At 40.3% G+C, this 20,925-nt stretch overlaps 5 protein-coding genes across 5 annotated transcripts; 2 read left to right on the top strand and 3 right to left on the bottom strand.

Moving 5' to 3' along the window:
• The first annotated feature begins 214 nt into the window (after positions 1 to 214).
• On the top strand, positions 215 to 3,943 carry LOC129750734 (glutamic acid-rich protein). The gene is made up of 4 exons (XM_055745750.1): positions 215 to 662; positions 731 to 826; positions 2,420 to 2,464; positions 2,524 to 3,943. Exons 1-4 carry the CDS (start codon positions 305 to 307, stop codon positions 3,864 to 3,866), a joined length of 1,842 nt encoding a protein of 613 aa, XP_055601725.1. The 5' UTR covers positions 215 to 304; the 3' UTR covers positions 3,867 to 3,943.
• LOC129750735 (uncharacterized) lies at positions 821 to 3,977 on the bottom strand. Its single transcript, XM_055745751.1, has 2 exons — positions 1,879 to 3,977; positions 821 to 1,724 (listed from the first exon to the last, which is right to left on the bottom strand). Exons 1-2 carry the CDS (start codon positions 2,379 to 2,381, stop codon positions 851 to 853), a joined length of 1,377 nt encoding a protein of 458 aa, XP_055601726.1. The 5' UTR covers positions 2,382 to 3,977; the 3' UTR covers positions 821 to 850.
• A 263-nt stretch (positions 3,978 to 4,240) lies between these two features.
• On the bottom strand, positions 4,241 to 10,212 carry LOC129750736 (lanC-like protein 3 homolog). The gene is made up of 3 exons (XM_055745752.1): positions 9,979 to 10,212; positions 9,855 to 9,911; positions 4,241 to 5,308 (listed from the first exon to the last, which is right to left on the bottom strand). Exons 1-3 carry the CDS (start codon positions 10,160 to 10,162, stop codon positions 4,281 to 4,283), a joined length of 1,269 nt encoding a protein of 422 aa, XP_055601727.1. The 5' UTR covers positions 10,163 to 10,212; the 3' UTR covers positions 4,241 to 4,280.
• Positions 10,213 to 11,692: 1,480 nt separating this feature from the next.
• Positions 11,693 to 13,115, top strand: LOC129750737 (putative glutathione-specific gamma-glutamylcyclotransferase 2). The gene is made up of 2 exons (XM_055745754.1): positions 11,693 to 12,597; positions 12,657 to 13,115. Exons 1-2 carry the CDS (start codon positions 12,379 to 12,381, stop codon positions 13,089 to 13,091), a joined length of 654 nt encoding a protein of 217 aa, XP_055601729.1. The 5' UTR covers positions 11,693 to 12,378; the 3' UTR covers positions 13,092 to 13,115.
• A 1,589-nt stretch (positions 13,116 to 14,704) lies between these two features.
• LOC129750733 (uncharacterized) lies at positions 14,705 to 18,301 on the bottom strand. The gene is made up of 4 exons (XM_055745749.1): positions 17,209 to 18,301; positions 17,066 to 17,138; positions 16,202 to 16,246; positions 14,705 to 16,124 (listed from the first exon to the last, which is right to left on the bottom strand). The coding sequence occupies exons 1-4, from the start codon at positions 18,160 to 18,162 to the stop codon at positions 14,782 to 14,784; spliced, it is 2,415 nt and encodes an 804-aa protein (XP_055601724.1). The 5' UTR covers positions 18,163 to 18,301; the 3' UTR covers positions 14,705 to 14,781.
• Positions 18,302 to 20,925: the final 2,624 nt, after the last annotated feature.

The raw sequence follows: 20,925 nt of genomic DNA on the forward strand, positions 1-20,925 counted from the left end.
ATGGTACCTAATCCAGTTCTTAACTGCCCATTTTTCATCATATTCGCAAAAATCAGGCAAAATCAGGCAAATTTTTAAAAATCAGAGAAATTCAATGGCTTATCAGGTTGTCAGGCAAAGCCTCAAAAAATCAGGCATTCCCTGAAAAATCAGGCACATTGGCATCTCTGCATTCCGCTGAAAGTTTTATCCAAAATTGAACATCCATCTAATAACGTGTAATTTTAATTTAAAAGTGAATAATACAATAAAACTTTGTGGCATTTGAAACCCGTAAAACAGACCGAAATTTAATCGGTTTAATATGCCCACCCAAAAGAAAAAACTCAAGAAAAGCAAAATCGATAATAAACAAGTAGCGGAAACTGCTACAACAACAAATGCGATGAAAATAAAATCCGAGCCGCTGGACATTAAACCGCTAAGCTCGTTCATCGACGATCGAGTAGAACTGATCCGGCAAGCCTTCTCCTGCTTGAAGCCTAAAGAGGTGAAATGTTTAGTCCCGGACACTCTGCAAGGAAAATCAATCGAGTTCATTCAGGAGCAGTGCCTGGATGAAGTGTTGGGAATTTCCACGAAACGATTGCTTTCTATTATCAACAGCACTAAATGTCCAACCGATACCGAATCGTCGGATGACGGTGAAGACAAAATTGAAGGTAATTTAAGATCATGTGCTTTGTTGTTTCCCAAACTAATACATAAACGTTATTTTGTTATTTTCAAGAACACATATCTCTAGATGAAATTTCTTCGGATTCCGATGTGGACATTAAAAATGTGAGGAAAGTTGACAAAAAATCAAAAAAACTTAAAATATCTGGTATGTATTTCAAAGGCATTGAATTTATTGGCAAAGGGTAATGAAATCATCCGGGACGTAACGTAGCTCCACACCTTGTATATCTTTTTCTCCAAAACCAGTGATGGTAATGTTTCCGGGACACAAATATCCGAATTTTCTTCCGTAAATTGTAACGTATTTGATAATCATCCGGTGTGACAGGATAGTTCCAGGGAGATGAATAGGAAAGCAGTATTTTCGTAATAAAAGGGTTTGAATAATACGTCTATCACTAGTTGCAATTAGAACTGGGCATGGCAAAGGTTTTCGTGATAACCATTCCGCTTCACAATTACTTTTAGTTATGTATAAAATTATTGCATTAGCCTTTATGCTAATGCTAGTATATTCAATACATTTGCTAATTGCTGTACATGTTGCATTCAACTTGTTACCAGTTTTGAATGTTGATATAGAAGCTTGATTAAATGTTTTCAGTTTGGTTTTTAAAGAATTTTGTAAGCTTGACTTGGTCAAATATACATCAACTGTGTGTAGAATGTTTTCTGCAAATTTCTCGAAATCCGTTATATTGAAAATTATAACCTTACATGCCTTCCGGTATAAATCAACAATATTTTCCCTATCTGTGACAATGCCATTGATGAGCGCCGTTAGATTTTCTACAGTTTTGTCATCAGCCGCTGGAGAAAGAGATCCCAAAATTATCGGGGATATTTCCGAACTTTGTTCACTACCATTGATCATTTCAATTATTGATAACACGTATTGTTCATTGTCGATATCCGGTACAACAATATATTCGATGTTATTTTCCAATAAAAGATTGCATTCAATCAGGTCAATGTCATTAACATCGCAACTGTTGGTTCCATAGAAATTAACTCGTTCGTAGTTTGTGACCTGGAAATCGATACTACAAATGCTGAATTAGTTCAAATTCAGTGTTTGAAAACAAAGTTATCATTTAAAATTATATACAAATGAGTTTTTTTTTCCTCATACAAATGAGTATAAAAACTCGAATGTATTCTCCAAATATGTACTTCTTATTATTAACAAATGCTTACCCGTTATCTGGAAGATGCTTCACAAAACAAGATATGAATTTTCCTTTTAGTTTGCATATTTTCAAAGTAATTTGTGATATAGTGATTAAATCTCCCGTTTTCAATTGTTTCATTCTTTGGTCCAGATTAGTTACAAACATCACATTATCTGCTTGTTTATCTTCGTACGCTTTGTCACATGTTAACAAAATCCTTTGGTTGAGTTGCAACTGAATTGGTCGTTGGTGTCTGTGACATTTTAATCTTGACCATTTTCCTGACAACTCACAGGCAATGCCAATCACCGGCTTAAAAGGACTTATCTCAAAAGAGTATTCCAAAAGAGCTTGCTTCGCCAAGTGTAGTAAAGTAAGATTTTCTTGTAAATTGTGCCTTCCGAATCTGATGTATAAAATGTTTGCCCCATTTCTGATGCTTTGTATAATTTCTTCTTGGGAATCTGATAGCTCTATTTCCACTGCTATCTTCTGCCACATAAATGATTTTTCTGATACGTATGTCATGGTGTTTTTTGGAGATATTAATTTACCTTTTCTTCCAGATACAGCTTCAAACGAGAAAGTTTCAAAAAATGGTGGTAAAAAAAGTGAGTCTTTAATATATTGAAGTCAAAATTCTAGCTTACTGAGATATTGATCTTTGCAGGTGAAAAGGAGATGACGGTTTTGGAGCTGTTGGAATTACAGGCACGTGCAAGGGCAATTCGCTCGCAACTGGCTCTGGAACCAATAACGAAAATAGAACTAGATTCAGATCAAGAAGCTGGTAATGAATCAAATTCCGAAGCAGCTCCATCACGTAAGAAAAAAGAGAATAGTTGCAATGAAGCAAAAATGTCTACATCATCTACAGTTGTGGAACAACCTAAACGTGTTCGGCTTAAGAGAAATTTTCGTATTCGTCAGGTTGGTGATGAAGAACAACAGGAGGAAACCGAAGCTGATCAAGATTCATCGAAATCGTCTGAAAATTTTAAACGCACTTCACCTAACAAGTCGAAAGATAAGATGTCCAAGACTCAAGCTGAGGTCTCTAAATCAACAAATGAACAGCAAAAAGAAACTAAAAGCAGAGACAGTAGTCCTGAAGTTATACCACTGATTCCAAGTCCAGAGACTTTATGTATTTCTTCAGAATCTGAGTCCGAGGAAACATCAAAGAAACAACCGTCTATTTTTGTTGAAAATGTGAAAGAACTAGAAAAGGAAATGACTAGAGTGACAGATAAACCAGTTCCACAGGACACAGTTGAAAATGAAGAACCTGAAGAAGGAGAAATTTCAGAAGAAGAAAAATCTCTTAGAAAGTCAAATACACATTCTATAAACACTTCCAAGAGTCAAAGTGAACACGAACAACTGGACGACAGTATTGGAAGTAAATTTGATCAAGAAGAATTAGATTACGAAATTAAAACTTCTGATTCTGAACCAGAAACTAGTGCAAATTGTAACGAGGCAGAAAAGAAAAATTTTGAAAATGCGCCGGAAAACACTGTTCCAGTAGAATTAATGCCTGGAAACGACAAAGACAACGTTGAAAGTGAATCGGATGATTCGATGAGTGATGTTGAAAAGAATAATCAGGTGAAAAAACAAATGCTGCCAGATGATGACGATTCAGATATAGTCGAAATTCATGATTCCAGCGATGAAACATTGCTTGATCAAAAAATGGCAGAAGATGATCAGGAAAAATCTTGGAACTCACGTTGGTTAGAGAGCAACCGTGTTGCCAAAGTTATGGCCACTTCGAGACTTGGCAATAAAGTTCGTGACAAGTTGAAGAAAAAAAAGAAAAAGAAACAGGAAGAGGAGGAAGAGGCCAGAAAACCACCAACACCAGAACCGGTAGTAGAGACAGTACCAACCTCAACTGCAGAGGTTGGATCCGTTGAACACTACAAAGAGCTCGTCGCAAAAGTTGCGGAGGCAGAAAAACAATCGTCTGCCGAGGGTTCTGAAAAGGAAGCATCCGAACATAATTGAGTAAGTATTTCATCAATTGTCGTACAATGAATACCAAAATGATAGAACAATAGTTTTGATTTATCTCAAGAGAAATATCCTTTCTATTAAATAAAAATGTTCGTTACCCGATCTTCATTATGCGAGGAAAATCAGTGAAAAATCTGTCAAATGGGACTTATTAAGCAAACAGTAGCGACACCATGTCCTCCATAGTAAAGTTTAGAGTAGTTGGGAAGCTTTTGGGAAACACCATACATTTTTCCCTAACTCCAAAACGTCAAAGATTTACCTGGCATCGCGAATAGTGTTTCATTTTCTGGGAAAAGCACTTTCTTTTGAGTAAATGTTAGATATTTTTCAGCAGCCCAGCAGTACAATTATTTGATAATTTATAATATGGATTTCTGACGGTAATGAATTATCGAGAGCATATTATTTTTCGCAATATTTTATTTCGAAAACATCCATAAATGGAAAATAAGCTTTGGATGGTTCTAGAAGATCCGAAAGGAAGCATACTGTACCGGCCAGTCCTTCATATAGACTGTATGGCCGATCTGGTTGCCGTGCTTCCCTGTTGAACTGTTCAGTGCTCAAAAATTCAGCAAATTTAGAAGCGCGGTGCAAAAACAAGGCCTCTCCCGTAAGTCTGTACATTAACAAAAACACGTAACCATTCCCCGCGATGCCATGGCAAATGCCAGGGCCTTTGTAAAGCAAACCATTCCTCCAAACAGATTCAGCACATTTCCGACACGCATCAAGGTATTTATCATCTTTAAACAATAAATAAGATTTAGCTAGCAAGTAAACCGCTCCAGAACATCCATGACACCGATGGAAAATTTTTTTGTTCGAGCCCTGCAATCTTGTAGGGAAATTCCCTTCGCTGTCTTGAAGCGTAAGGAAATATTCAATAGATTGCTTGATGTCGGATAATTTTGATGCCGAAATGTTTCTAAATTGGCCATCAGTTTTGGCAAACCAATGCGACTCCAACAACATGTGCAGTATTGAACATAAACCGTGGGCTGCACCTATATAGTCGCTCTCGTGATAGGCGTACATTAACGGCAGAGGAGTTCGATTGTTATGCGCATATGAGCGTCCACGTTTAATCAATGCTGTACATACGTCTTCTATCATATCATTGCTTATTGGTTTCTGTGGCATTACTTGATTCAACCAATAGAGACCACTCAAGAAACCAGCTCTACCAACAAGAATTTCATCGGCATCGTAACGACTAGTCTTTGCCACCGGAAGTGCCTTTAAGATGCTTGTTATTTCCTTTGCAGTATCGTTCGGTTTGTTTAGATCGTAATTAATGACAGCAGCAACACTAAGAATTCCTATCTTTCCACATAAAAATCCAATTGGGGAAGACGATTTGCTCATTGTTTTGGATTCATTGGTAGCTTCGGCCTTTTTAATATAAAATGTGGCGTGTTCCAAGCAAGGAAATTGTTGATATAAGAGTGTAAGCTGTAGCGTACTCATTGCACAACTAAGAACTACAAGTTGAGGTTTCACACAGTAGTGTGTAAAATTCGTTTTTTCACTCCGTTATGTATTCTTGCATTACTGTACAATAAACGTTTGAATAGGGAGGACGCTTTTCTTTCTACTGCGCGCTATCTCTCCCTATAGGTTATGGGCCTATAAAACACGTTGTTTTTTTTCTCGTACAGTTTTTTCGGTCGTAAAAAGTTTTTTCGCGAGTTTGCGAACCGTGAAAATGAGCGTCGGTAATGTTTCGAGCCTTCCCGGAATCGAGCGCCTAATCGGTCGCGAAAATTGGGCGACATGGAAGTTTGCGGTGCAAACTTACCTTGAGCTGGAGGATCTCTGGTGTACGGTAAAACCAGGTCGTAAGGCGGACGGAACAGAGGAAGACATCGATCCGGATAAAAATCGCAAAGCCCGAGCCAAAATAATTCTCCTCTTGGACCCGGTAAACTACGTGCACGTTCGCGATGCCGCAACCGCGCGGGATGTTTGGCAAAAATTGGAGACGGCTTTTGAGGACACGGGGCTAACGCGGCGCGTAGGTTTGTTGCATAAATTGATCAAAACCGAGCTCGCCTCCTGCGATTCGATGAGTGATTACGTCAACCGGATCATAACGACCGCACATCAACTGGATGGAATCGGATTTCCCATATCCGAAGAATGGATTGGAACCCTCCTGCTCGCCGGATTGCCAGAGGAGTATCGCCCTATGATAATGGCGTTAGAAAACTCCGGAACCCCAATTACCGGTGATGCAATAAAAACAAAATTATTGCAAGAGGTACAATCTCCCGGAAACGACTCCGCCCTGACCGCGAAAAAGTTCTCTGGAAGTGGTGGTAAGTTCAAACAAAACCACACCACTACATCGAAAGGTCCGAAGTGTCGACAGTGTGGCAAATACGGGCATATTGCTCGTGAGTGTAGAGGTGCAAGTGCAAATGCTGATGGTGCCAAGAAGAAGCAAAATGCACTCAGTACAGTGTTCTCCTTTTCGGCGATAACAAACAAAAACGGCTGGTATGTAGACTCTGGGGCAAGTGCCCACATGACTGGCAACAGTGAGTTTTTGAATGACATCAGGCCAGCAACCGGAAATGTCATTGCTGCGAACGGAGGTAATATGAAAGTGACTGGCACTGGTACTGCCACCTTGTATCCCAAGTGCAATAGTGATGACGTTTTAGTGAGTGAAGTGCAACTGGTACCGGAATTGTCGGTGAACTTAATATCGGTAAACCAGATAGTGAAAAAAGGATATTCAGTTATTTTTGCGAACTCTGGGTGCAAGATAGTGAACAGCGATGGTGAAGTTGTGGTCACTGCTAACCGCGAAGATGATCTGTTTCGTGTTGAGCAAAAACGGGATTCTAGTGCTCTAACATGTTCGTCTGCCGGAAGTCTTAGTATGTGGCACAAGAGACTTGGACACTTGAACAATGACAGTGTAAAAAAGTTAGCCACCGGTTTAGTGAACGGAATTAAAATTGTCGGACAAAACGATAAAAGTGATTGTGTTGTATGCCCAATGGGAAAACATTGTAGGCTACCGTTCGGAAAAACGGGTTCACGCGCGTCGAGTTTGCTCGAATTAGTCCATACGGACATTTGTGGTCCGATGGAAGTGACATCAATAGGTAAAAGTCGGTATTATCTAGCCTTTGTGGATGATTTTTCTCGCAAAATGTGGGTTTATTTTTTGAAAACAAAGACTGAGACGGAAGTGCTTAGTGTCTTTAAAGTTTTTCACGCGATGGCGGAACGCCTCTCGGGACAAAAACTGAAAACCCTCCGCAGCGACAATGGCAAAGAGTTTGTTAACGCCGGTTTTGAGAATTACCTGAAGAAGAATGGGATCCAACATCAGAAGTCGAACGCATACACGCCGGAACAGAACGGAATGGCGGAGCGAGCCAATCGTTCAATAGTGGAGCGCGCAAGATGTATGCTGCATCAGGCAGGGCTGGAGAAGTCGTTTTGGGCCGAGGCGGTCAATACCTCGGTGTACCTGATCAACCGGTCCCCGACCCGCGGACATGATTCGACCCCTGAAGAGATCTGGACAGGCAAAAAGCCGGATTTGTCGAACATCAGGATTTTCGGCACGAGAACTATGGTTCAAATTCCGAAACAACGACGTAGGAAGTGGGATCCAAAATCTCACGAGTGTATCCTGGTCGGCTTCGACGAGCTCACGAAAGGGTATAAGCTCTATGACCCGAAGTCGCGAAAAGTGTTCGTAAGCCGAGAAGTGACCTTTATTGATGAAGGTGCCCCGAAAATCGCAAGCCGCGAACAAGGAACTGTGGTTCTACTGGATTTCGACGAAGAGGTGTCGCTGGGCCCAACAGCGAAAGTTGGAGATCGGCAGGAGGAAGTCAACGAAGAAACTGACGACGAGGAGTTCTTTTCTGATGCCACAGAAACTTTTCGTGGCGACATCAGTGACGACGAAGTATTCCGAGGTTTCGAATCTGACGCAGTGACTTCCGTGCTCCCGCCGCGCAAATCTTCAAAACCACCTCAGTCACAGGTGTTGAGGCGAAGCGGTAGGGAGCACGTACTTCCACGTAAGTACAATGATTTTCAAGTTCCGAAGAAAGGTCTGCCGCGTTCTAATTCTTTACAGCAAACTGGTCCGAACGCAATCGATCATGATGGCGAAAATTTGGCTGAACCTGTAGCTGAATCCAAGGTCAATTTCGGCGAGGTAGCTGCATCGTCATTCGCCGGCCAAAAGGAGATCGAAGACGACCCGGTTTCTCACCAGGAAGCGCTTTCGAGAGGAGACGCCGAATGCTGGACGAAGGCAATGCGTCAAGAATACCAGGCACTTATTCGGAACAATACATGGACTTTGACCGAGTTGCCACCTGGTCGCAAAGCGATCAAATGTAAATGGGTTTTTAAAACCAAGCACGACGCAAATGGCAACATCGACCGACACAAAGCCCGCTTAGTAATTAAAGGGTACTCGCAACGCAGGGGGGTCGACTATGACGAGACTTATTCCCCAGTCGTGCGTCACAGCTCGTTGCGGTACTTGTTCGCCTTAGCAGCGAAACATGATTTGTCGGTGGAACAGATGGATGCGACGACTGCATTTCTGCAAAGCGAGCTCAAAGAAGAAATCTTTATGGAGCAGCCTCCGTGCTTTCAAGATGCCGACCGAACCAAGGTGTGCCGCCTAAACAAAGCACTGTATGGCCTAAAGCAGTCAAGCCGGACGTGGAACTGCAAACTTGATACAGCCTTGAAAAAGCTGGGACTCAAACCTTCGAAGTACGACACCTGCCTCTACTATCGTCTAAACGGTAGAGAAATGTTGTTTGTAGCAGTTTACGTTGACGACGTAGTTCTTTTCTCGAATGACGACAACCTGAAGAACGAAGTCAAGTCCAAGCTAAAGTCCATGTTCCAGATGAAGGATTTAGGAACAGCCAGCTGTTGCCTAGGAATCAGAATAACCCGTACGGACAGTACCATTTCCCTCGACCAGGAACCGTATATTGAATCCCTGCTCGCTAGATTCAACATGCAAAATTGTAAGGCCGTGTCAACACCGATGAACACAAGTGAACGCCTGGCAAAGGACATGTCGCCGAAGACGACCGAGGAAATTGACAGGATGAAGAACGTTCCTTATCAGGAGGCCGTGGGAGCACTCATGTATTTGGCCCAGTGCACACGCCCTGATATACTATTCGCTGTGAACCATCTTAGTCGCTTCAACACATGCGCTGGTGAGAAACATTGGGAAGCTGTCAAGCACCTGCTGCGATACGTACGAGGATCGTCGAAGATGAAGCTGTGTTACACAAAATCCTCCGAATCGGAACTTGTGGGATACACCGATGCCAACTGGGCTGCAGACTTGGATGACCGGAAGTCAACAAGTGGCTACTTGTTCACTTTCCAAGGAGGAGCAGTCTCGTGGTGCTGCAAGCGACAACCAACTGTCGCACTATCGTCGTGCGAGGCAGAGTACATGGCTCTTTCTGCCTCGGTTCAAGAAGCTGCATGGTGGAGAGGTCTCATCTCCGAGTTTGGTAAAACTCGTCCTTTACCTCTTCGCTGCGACAACCAAAGTGCTATCTGCGTGGCCAAAAATGGTGGTTATACGCCGCGTACCAAGCACATAGACATCAGACACCACTACATCCGTGAGGCGTTGGAGCAAAACGTTGTGACGCTGAGCTACGTGAGCACCGACGAACAACTGGCGGATGGTCTAACCAAACCGTTGGAGCGCATCAAGCTCGAGCGTAACCGGACTGCAATGGGCATCACCCGAACAGCTTAAGGAGGAGTGTTGATATAAGAGTGTAAGCTGTAGCGTACTCATTGCACAACTAAGAACTACAAGTTGAGGTTTCACACAGTAGTGTGTAAAATTCGTTTTTTCACTCCGTTATGTATTCTTGCATTACTGTACAATAAACGTTTGAATAGGGAGGACGCTTTTCTTTCTACTGCGCGCTATCTCTCCCTATAGAAATAAGTGTCGAAAATTAGGCGATCGGTTCAATTTCCAAAACATAAATGCAATTCCTGCAATAAAACAATATATACTTGCTATAAGAAATGATATTCAAATCGGGCTTAGCATTATAATTACCAGCATCTCCAACATACAAATCATCTCGCGATTTGTGTGTAGGTAGTTTTGTCTCTCTAATTATAACTTCGACGCATCTTTTCACCAGTTCAATCACCAAATCGTAATTGATCAACTCTGATAATTGATTTCCATGTTTCGATTGATCGTAATCATCATAAGGATTCACAAAAAATCTAGACATGTTTTTTCTTTGAAACAAGAGCCGTATAAATTATTCTAAATCAAACTGCGGGATGCCAGGCTTAGAGCAAACGCACCAATACGAGAGTATACGCGGCCCGATTTTGCTCATTTCAGCGGACCGATTTTGGTATACACACTCTTTCGCGCACCGGGTGGAAGCATATTATTTTTAAATTGTGCATTGCACTGAGAAAACTTTAACAGAAAATATTAAATTAAATTTACTGATCGAATAAATTTTCGGAGTCGATAGTTTTTTCGCTTCAATTTCGGTTATTATCATTTTTATTAATTATTAATTATTATTATGCATAGCGATTGTTGGAGGTTATTCGACGGGTTAACTGCTATCCGTTATGTGACGCCAAAGTCGACATGCTGGTTGAAGATGCCATACAGCAGCAACAGGGCCACGCAGTTTCGAGCGACCAGCAACCGGGTCAGGTTGCGGATGCAGCTAGAACTTAAGTGAATTCTGTGCAGTGTCAGCCGGAATCATCCGAAATTCAGCGGAACTTGCGCGAAATATGCCAGCTGCTGTGGAGTTCCACGATCAAACAGGAGGTTTTCCGCCGCTGGTCCAAGACTTTGGCTTCAGTGAGTCGGAACCGTTTTCCCTGGTGCAGCGCAGCGAGAAGGAGGATTGTATGCGTCATTGCCCCGGTTCAAACTTATCTGCTAAAGATGCTGCTCATGGCCCCGGTCAGACAGTGAAGTTTTTTTTGTCTATCTGTTGCCTATACTTTTCCAACCTGTACGGAGGGTAGAAAAAAATTTTAAAAAAATAAATTTTCGCTAAATAAACAGTTTTTTCACTTACCTGCATTGCTTACGTTGTTGTTACTCGATGCTGGTCAATTGCAAGTTCTGCACTGTTCAAAATTATGCTAATTCCGACGACCCACTCGGCTGCGAAGAACAAACCCTGGGCCACCGATTCCGAGGGCCTAAATTTTCACCTCTTTCGACCCAGCACAGAATACTTCCAAAATGGCTCTATATAATTTTCGACACATTTCCGATCCCCCCGCGAACAAAATTCCGTCCGCACGTTCGAACGAATCAAAAGAAAAGCCACAATTGCTTAATTAATCAACAAATTGTTTACCAAAATTACAAAATTTTAATAAACATCGTTTGTTGAACTTAGCCTTAAATGGTAGATTTTTTTCAGTGCATGTTTGCTCTCGCCCCTTTCTAGCGAGCAAATTTGGTGATTTTGTCGGTCCCGACGGCAACGGCCCTATTTTGCTCACCCACATACTAACCCCCGGTGCGGTTTAAAAGTGATCAAACGCGTGAGCATTTTCACTATACTCGCGATTGCTGCGGATGCCCTTAGGGCACAGTATTGTGTCTGTGTTTTTTTGCAAATTTTATTACTGACATACTTATAAGTATGACCAGAAATTTTTTTTACTAAATTTAATGTGGATGTAAAAGCAATTAGTGAGACTTTCTCAATAGATTTTTTTTCATTTTTCCTACATCTTTTTTACTTGGATTTTGAAAGACCATATCGGGTCTTTCAATGCTTCTATATAATTTGTGCGTTTTATCGTCAAGGCCAGGCAAAGACCAAATAAAAAAAATTTCCATATGAAACAGGTCGCTGCTACAAAAATCGTGTATCCTTTAGCCTATTATAAGAAGCGATGGAAGCGCTGCCGAGATTGGATGATGGTTTCGCATTAGTGCAAGTGGGATGCAGCTAAAGTTTTACCCAATTTTTAACAGATCTCACGGGGTTTTTTTAAGGAGAGACATGTAAAAGTCGTTGAGATGTGCGGGACGCATAAAAATTCACGTGGTCTGACGGGTCGCAGCTAAAATCAGTTGAAAATTTTAACACACTGTAATGTGTGGTGACACATGAAAATCTATGGTGACGCGAGAAAGTTATGCTTATGCTTGAACATTTGTACGCATAGAGCTGCTTTCAAGTTTAATATTTAAATTCAGTGCAGCAAGTTTTAAAGATTTTGTATCTGCCAGCCTTTTAATAAATTTTGGGCGATTTCACCGCTGAAAATTTCATTATCGGCCCAGCAAATGACAGCATAATCTAAACTTTGTTATGCTGGAGCAAATTTCAAAACATCGAGGCAAATCGAAGCAATCCTATGGTTCTGATAACAAATTCTTGTCGCATTAGTCATTTTACTTGATAAATATTTAGAAACGAGATTACATCCAAATTTAAAGTTGAAAAAAATGAGTGAAGTAATTCGGGATTTGAATAATCTTACGAAGCACAATATCTGTGATAACTCAAGTACCGAATCAGAGGATGAAGATGTTTGGATATTCGGATACGGATCACTTGTTTGGAAAGCAGATTTTCCATTCGAAGAAAAAAGGACCGGATATATCAAAGGCTTTCTTAGAAGATTTTATCAGAACAGTATTGATCATAGAGGAACACCTGAAAAGGTAAATTATCAGACTCTTGTGTTTATTATTTTTCTCTAAACAATAAATATCCCTTGCAGCCTGGTCGTGTCGTAACTCTTGTTTACTCCAATGACCCTGAATCAAAAGTTTGGGGTATGGGCTATCGTATAGCGAAGCATGCAGCAGCCCAGGTACTGAGTCATTTGGACCATCGTGAAAAGAATGGGTATGATCGACATCGTGTTTTGTTCTGCCCCTACCCAGTAAGCGACACTCAAACCAACGCAGCTAAAAATATTCTAGTATATTTGGCTACCAAGGACAACCCCAGTTTTGCTGGTCACAACGATAATCTTGTAGAAATTTGTACACAGATTTTAGGTGCTTCCGGAGCTAGTGGGAAGAATTCAGAATATGTTTACAAGTTAGCGGAAGCAATGAGGTACTTTTACCCTGGCGAAGTTGATGAGCACCTGTTTCAATTAGAACACATGCTACGGTTGGCTGATCCCGATGTTAAAAAGACTAATTAGAACTAATAAAAAAATTACTCGAAACTACCATTTCTTTTCTTCAAGTATAAGTACTTCTACCTCTACTGCATAATATGGTAACGTAGTTTTTTCACTGAATTAAACCAATCGAATGATTTCCTTTCGCTGCTTTGATTCAGTAGAATTATTCAACCAAGTAGGCTCACAACACATAATAAAGTTTTTTTTCCCATTTTTATCATCACTTTTTTAATGTTTACAAAATTCACTTAGCGAAAACTAAAAAAATGTTGCCGCGCTTCTTACACTAATTAAAACTATTGAGAAAATAAATAAAGTATTCTGGGAGATAAATCTCTTATTTAGAGGGTAATTAAGTTCTTTACATCGACAAAAAAATGGCAACGGATTCAGAGTTCATGCAGCAAAGGATTCAAATTAAAGCAAAATCACTGCATTCGTTTTTCATTTTAATATCGGCTGCATCACAATTTACTGGTTAACAAATGTCCCTCTCTTTATTAAACCTGTGGTTTGTTGTTCATAGATGTTTTATTTATTTTACTTAAAATGCCTAAGTAAGGAGTTACGTTTATTTTATCCATGTTACATAGATATTTACATCTTATTTTGAATTTTCTCTTTCCAGCAGGCCAGCTTGAGAATAGTTTCCACGGCTTGCTCGTAAATTGATTTTTCCTATCGATGCTGGCGTTCGATAATTAAACAAACTGTATGCAAAAGCATTGGAAGGTGATTTGACATCTACCAAAAAAATCGATGCATCACCCAAAAAATCAATTTACGAACACGCCGTAAGATCTTTGTTCACGACCTTCACGACTGATCAGATGAATCAAAAACCCTAGTACAGTGTTGGGGTGACAAATTTTTTGTGTGGGTTAGAAGGAAGCAAAGTTTCAAATGGATAAGGCAAAGTGACCTAAATAAAAAATGCATTTGTTGTCAGTTCTACCACAAACGAAACTTTTTAAAACGATTATTTTCAATTACATTTTTGTTGTTTCATTCTTTATTTTATCTTTTGAAACAAAGAAAACTATCTTTACACGTGTTTTTTTTTCAAAATTTTATTTTGAGACTCATTATATAAAACATTACAATCATTATTTTATTTTCAGCTGTTCTGGCATAGTCCGGGCAAGTAAATTTTTCATCTTCCTGGTTCTGATCCCGAAGATCGAGAAAATACGCGTTGACCTATTCGTTTGTTGATGTCCTGAATAAAACCTTGAGTTTGTTGCGAGTCCAATGTACGGGTGGAGGATTGCTGATTTATTTATTTACAATCCTGCCTATAGCTCAAACAAGATTCACGTTTGATGTACCTGTTACATTTGAAGATGTTATGTTTCCTTTCCTATATAAAGTTCAAGTACTTGAGTACCTTATTATTCGTGTATTCGATTTTATAATTCGTAATTTACTGTTGAAAATATTTAAACATTTTGGCTGTTTGTGTACAGATGATGCTCTTAAGATGCTCGGATATAGATTATCGCAACTTAAGGTACTTCCGGTTGTTACATGTAGCACAGCAACTCGTAAACCAGTTGAACTAATAGTTGTAACCGACAAGCTGGGTTCAAATTAATAAATTACCAATAAGATATTAATAATTTTTTAATATATTTTTTAAAAGAATTCATCCTTTATTTGACATTTAGTTATTCAGTTACAATCCATTGAAATATACGAAACTATTCAACTAATGTATATTTGTTTTAGTTGCTGCTGTAGACTGTAATTTGGGGGCCGACCGTGCTTGGAAATTTCCTTTGCCCTTGTTGCCTTTGCCGCGATGGTTTTTAACAGCGGCTTTGTTGAATGGGATTGTTGATACACCAGGCGTAAGATGTGAAGCACCAGACACTTTGCCACTTTGCTTGAAAGTTTTTTTCGATGGATTAGTGGATTTTGATGGCAAAGCACCACTGAAATCGAAACCGATTCCAGCTGCAATTTGTCTGAATGTGTTGAGTTGCTGACTTTTAGAAAAACTCTGAAAAGATTGACCAACCTCGAGATCAAAATTGTCATCGTAATAGTTCTCCACTTCTTGTTCCTCAACCAATGACTCCGTTTTTTCTGATGATTGACTTGGATCTTTAAACTGTTCCTGTAGATCGTCATACTCTTGCATATTACGGTGAAACTGATCATAATCATCATTGGGATCGTTCTCGTAGCATTGTGGTTGTTTCTCATTCGTAAGATCAACCTGTGCATGTGCTTCTTCGTAGTGCTTTTGGTGGTAGGAATTATAGGTAGTATTGGCGGTTTTTTGTCCAGCTGAAATTTCTCGATGTTCCATTCGTTTTTTTCTTTCGACCATGTTGTCAAAATAGTTGTATGCAGTACGAAGGTCGCTGTTAAGTGTTTGAACTTGATCATTCCGCATCGCATTACGCATTTCTTCCACTGTTCCACTGGTGGCAGTCAATTTGATGTATTTGATCAACTCACTCACTGCACGAACCTGATTCGGAGTAAGTTCATTTATAGAACCAAATTCTGAAACAGCATTTAGTGGTGTAGGATTGGTTTGCACAAAGGAATCAACAACCCGAGCGGAAGGCGTCTGAGTTGAACTGTTTGCTTTAACCTTGATCTTCCGGATTAAGCATTCAGTACAGGCTGAAGTTTCAGGCTTAGCGGCCTTGACCAACAATGGCCCAGGACTTACTTTAGGCGTTTGTTTAATCCGGATATCTTTTTCGACTGCAACTTTCTGACGTTGCAAGGCAATGGCGTCATTTATTTTTTTATGACGAGCGGAAATCTTCTGGGAAATAATCCCTTCGTCTAGACAGAGACTATTGATGATTTTTTTCAACTTTGGTGGCACATTACCGTACGGATCATTTGGCTCGCGCGAACGACAAGTAAACGCAAATACTGCGTTCCTCGAACTTTGTAGCAATACAGAACGATTTTTGTTCACGTTATTGGTATTAAGCGTAGGAGCACGGTACAAAAACTTGCCGGATCGTCTAAAGGACATCTCCAAATCTCCGAGTATTTGAATTGCTTGGGTGATATGCGATTTTACTAGAAAATAGAGCAGTAGAAAAGTAAATCTTTAAGAGTCATATTTCCTTACAGGAAAAACAAAACTAGATAATTACCTTTGAATTTAGTGCCTCTTTCCAAGGGTTGGAATGGGACCGTATCTAATAGTGTAAAAAGAGGAAATTAATGTATAAAGCTTTATTTGTTTTATAATTTATTAAACATGATTCAACATTTTGAGCAATTCATTTTATTGAGATTTTTTTCAATAATTATATTTAATTTCAAAGCTGAGTAACTGATACATTCAGAACTGTAGTCGATTAATGCTAAATAGTGTCCCTGGCCATCCATCTATTGCACTATTGCAGCATCTTTTTTTCCTTCGGACGGAATTAACTGTTGCGCAGCTTTTCCATAGAACGAGAAGTCTTATCTTATTCTTTTAAAAAAGTAACCTTGAGCAAATCAATATGGTTTAAACCCGCATTGTTCGTGCAAGTTAACTTAGTCACGATAGAAACAAATATAATGTTAATAACAATTGAAGTTACAAAGGGCACAGTTGATACAAACTTTCAATACCAACCTTACAAAATCGAAAAAAGTGATAATTTATGAATTCTCTGCGTTTTGAATTAACAAACTAATGGGGCTACATAATTTTTTATTTGTTCTAAGTGATGGAACGGTGTTCGTGAATCATAAACACTGTTTCTATCAATCGAACCTTTCGAAACCAAAAAACATGTAATTTAGTTTCGAAAAGCTGCTTCAAAAAATCAATTTACAACCGTCTCATAAAACAAAAATTTTCTTATGTGTTGAAATGATTGTATTATTCGAATAAATCTCTGGACGTTTGTACGGGTTCTGAGAAAATTATAATTTTTAAACAAGGCACGACTTTGAACCTGCTTTGATATAATCTTTTCAAATAAACGAATGTGATTATCCAGTGAATATTCTCCATAACTTACCTAAATTACTCTTTTCCGCCGGTTTTTTCTTTTTTATAACAGGAGCCTCAGGCTGTGTTGGAAACTGTTTAAACTTTTGAAGCAAATTGATTATTAATTAATACTTTTTCAGATCATGTTTTTACAAAGCTTATAATGCTTACCATATCTGGCTCTATATCGTGCTGCTGAACTCCATAAGCTATGGGATACGATATTAGGCTAGAAGAGGTAGTAGTTTCGAAGACCTCCTGAGGTGGCACTGGGTTCAATTCATACGGCACCGTTACTGCATTGTATGGATCGGTCATCATTATTTGACCATCCATAAGAGACGAACCCATATCACTGTCCATGAACATTTGAGGAATAGAAGGGTTGAAATTGGAATCATTGGAGTTGTGTGCATAATGCCTCGTGGGATACGACACAAACTGGTTGTTTATTTCACACCGATATTGCTCAAGTTCCGGAAATTCTTTGCCCTCTTGTGCAAACTTGACCGCCAAATCGTCAAGGAAACTTTTCTTTGCAATCAATGCTTTTGGATCCCGGCTCCTAACCGGGCTTCGCCGTGAACGACTACCTGGGCTCCGACTTCGACTGCGGCGCGACCGGCTAGGGGATCTTCTTCGAGTTCCTCTAGGGCTTCGAGATCGTCTACGTGGACTGTAGTTTCTTGTGTGACGCCAGGGAGGACTTCTCGTAGACCTAATGTATGACCTAAGGGATGGGGAACGTGCTCGAGATCTAGGACTTTTCGATCTATCTCGCGTGCTACGATCTGCCTGCCTTTCTTGCATTTTATCCTTGTCAGCGAGTTTTTTGTCATCGTTGGTTCTACTAATATCGGCTGAAGCCTTGGTTTTTACGTTCAAATCCTTCATAGATTCACTACTCTTTAAAGAACTTTTTAAACTCGAAGAACCTTTATCATTTACAGATTTTTTCATATTGGTGTCTTTATCTTTACCATCGACATTCGATACTGTTGGGGAACTTTTAGTATCTACATCGGCCCTACCGGGGTTATTCTGGGCTACACTTTCGGTCTTCATTTCACTCTTCTTACGAGCCTCGGACAACTTTATTTCGATTGACTTTTCAAATTCAGCCATTCTACTAACCGAATAAAGAGAAAAAATTTAATGTATTGCCGAATAAAGTGGTTTTTATCTACTTATTCAGTACTAAAATTAATTTTTGTCCAACATGAGAGCCAGCGTTCAGAAAAAACAGTAAAAATGGCGAAAAACACTCTAAACAAGAATTAAGTAGAAAATCAAAAAATATTTATCACACGATATAAAAATTTAATGTCTTATGAGTTTAATATTAAATCAACATTTCAGCGTAACATTTCATAAGGCCGAAACTAGCAGTTAGCTCGAAACGAGAAAAACGCGTTTGAAATTTTGGAACATCTAATCAAATCCTATTTTTAAAAAAAATCGATCACTTTTTTTACAAGAAAATAAAAAAAAAGCATTTTATTCACTTATTGTTCGTATAGAGTTTTTGGAGGTCGCACATCAGAAAGCGAAAATGTAAGTTTAATTTGTTGTATAAGTTGATAAGTAAGATTGTTGTATAAGTTGATCATTGTTCTACTAACAGTTGTTTTCTGTTTTAGATTCATCCGCTTGGACACATATGTTCCAACGCGCATACTTTGATCCCGGTTCGATTTCAAGTAGAATTTTAATTTACTTGTTTTTAGTGACCTCGTCGATGATGTGCTGAAGAAATAATATGATAGAATGTTATTTCTGGAAGATTATAATATAAATTTTCAATGAATCCAATGAATACCACAATCTCTGCATAATTTATTCACCGGACAAATAAAGTAACGCTTTGAATGTAACGACTAGTGAACCTTCATATAAGAGAAGCGACGTCTGATCCCTCTTAAAATAAAATATGTGGCAACATCGCCGGAATCTTGGACAAAAAAATCCTCAGGTTTTCTGGCTCAATGTTCAAGCTCTAAAGTGAACGCTCCTTCAATGCAACAAAACAACATTGAACTCGATGCCCGAAGGATCGCGTTAAACGATATGAATGACTTGAATTTCGTTTTTCTAACACGATTCACCAAAGCATTAAAAAAAATTGCACCTAATCATAAATTCATATGACCAGCTTAAAAATTATCTGTTTGAACTATAACTTGAACTTCGATTGCGGCGACGAGGTTCTCCAGCCTGCATCGACAGGCAAGTATAAGTTGTCCTTTGGAACTTTCACACCGCGTGACGCTTTTTCGGTTTCCAGTCGTACCAACAGCGCTGACTCCAGCCAGTATTACTTCGGCAACCACTCACCTAACGAGAACATCTCCAACTATTCTGGGGTTTCTACACTGGGACGCAACGAGCTAGGCACTTCGGAGACCCCTGAGCCCTTCGACTCAGTCGCGCTGATTCCTGCCAGCGTCATCAGTCGTCCCGGCCCTGAGTTCGTCTGCGGCGAAGGGGTTCTCCAGCCTGTGAATTCAGGCAAGTATGGTACCCCTGATTGTATTCCTGTGCCTGATGATGTTCCACCTTCTAGTGCACGTCTCACCAGATCCGCTCCGGGTCCTTTAGATACCATTACCATTTACTACCAGAATGTGGGGGGTATCAATTCCTGCCTGACCGACTACCTGCTCGCAACTTCGTGTTCCTGCTATGACGTCATCGCCTTCACGGAAACATGGCTGAATGACCGCACACTATCAAGTCAGATCTTCGGCCCTGATTACGCAGTGTTCCGCTGTGACCGTAGCGCCCGAAACAGCAAAAAGTCCAGTGGAGGCGGGGTACTACTTGCCGTGAAGTCGAATCTTCCAGCGCAGTTCATCGACAACAATTCCTGGTGCGATCTGGAACTTGTATGGATTCGCATTGATCTTGTAGACCGGAAATTGTACGTATGTGTAGTGTATCTGCCACCCGATCGCTCAAGAGATGTTGCCCTCGCCGAGTCGTTTTCTCGCTGCATCTTCGAAGTTAGCTCCTTCTGCGCTCCTGAAGATGACTTACTAGTCATTGGCGACTTCAATATGCCCGGTTTGAAGTGGTGCTCCATCCATGGCAGCTTTCTGTACCCAGACCCAGCACGCTCTACTTTTTCGGCGCCTTCAAACATCATATTGGACTCCCTGAGTGCAGCGACCTTGCGCCAGATCAACGATGTGGTGAACGAATACGGTCGTACGCTGGACCTCTGCTTTGCCAATGATGGACCTCGTTTACCGACCATCGAAGTCGCTCCTGCACCGCTTGTTAAAGTAGTCCCACATCACCCTGCTCTCATGGCATCACTCGAAGTAACTAGGCTGAACGCTGCAGCAGAAAAACCAGTGACCTTCTACCTCGACTTTAAGAACGCCAACTTCGATGACATCTCTCACGTTCTAGGCACTATCGACTGGGTATCTGAGCTCGATCTTTCTAATCCCAACGCTGCCGCTGATACCTTTTCACACATTCTGAATTACGTCATCGATCGCCACGTCCCAAAACGCTCTAACAGCAGAAATATGCGAATCCCTTGGATCACGACTGAGCTGCGACAACTGAAGACGGCAAAAAGATGTGCTCTTCGAAACTACAAGAAGCATAAATCATCGCATACTAAGGATATATATCGTAAACTTAACTCCGTTTATAAAAAAGCCAGTGAACGTTGTTACCATAACTATCTACGTCGCGTACAACGTAACCTCAAGACTTGCCCAAAATCGTTTTGGAAACACGTAAAAAGTCAGCGGAAAGAACCTGGTATACCTTCAAACATGTTTTTAGACGGCATAACGGCGAACTCTGACCGTGGAATCTGCGATCTCTTCGCCCAAAAATTTTCCAGTATCTTCACTTCAGCTTCAACATCCT

Source organism: Uranotaenia lowii, chromosome 3 (genome assembly GCF_029784155.1).
Source record: "Uranotaenia lowii strain MFRU-FL chromosome 3, ASM2978415v1, whole genome shotgun sequence".
NCBI lineage: Eukaryota > Metazoa > Arthropoda > Insecta > Diptera > Culicidae > Uranotaenia > Uranotaenia lowii.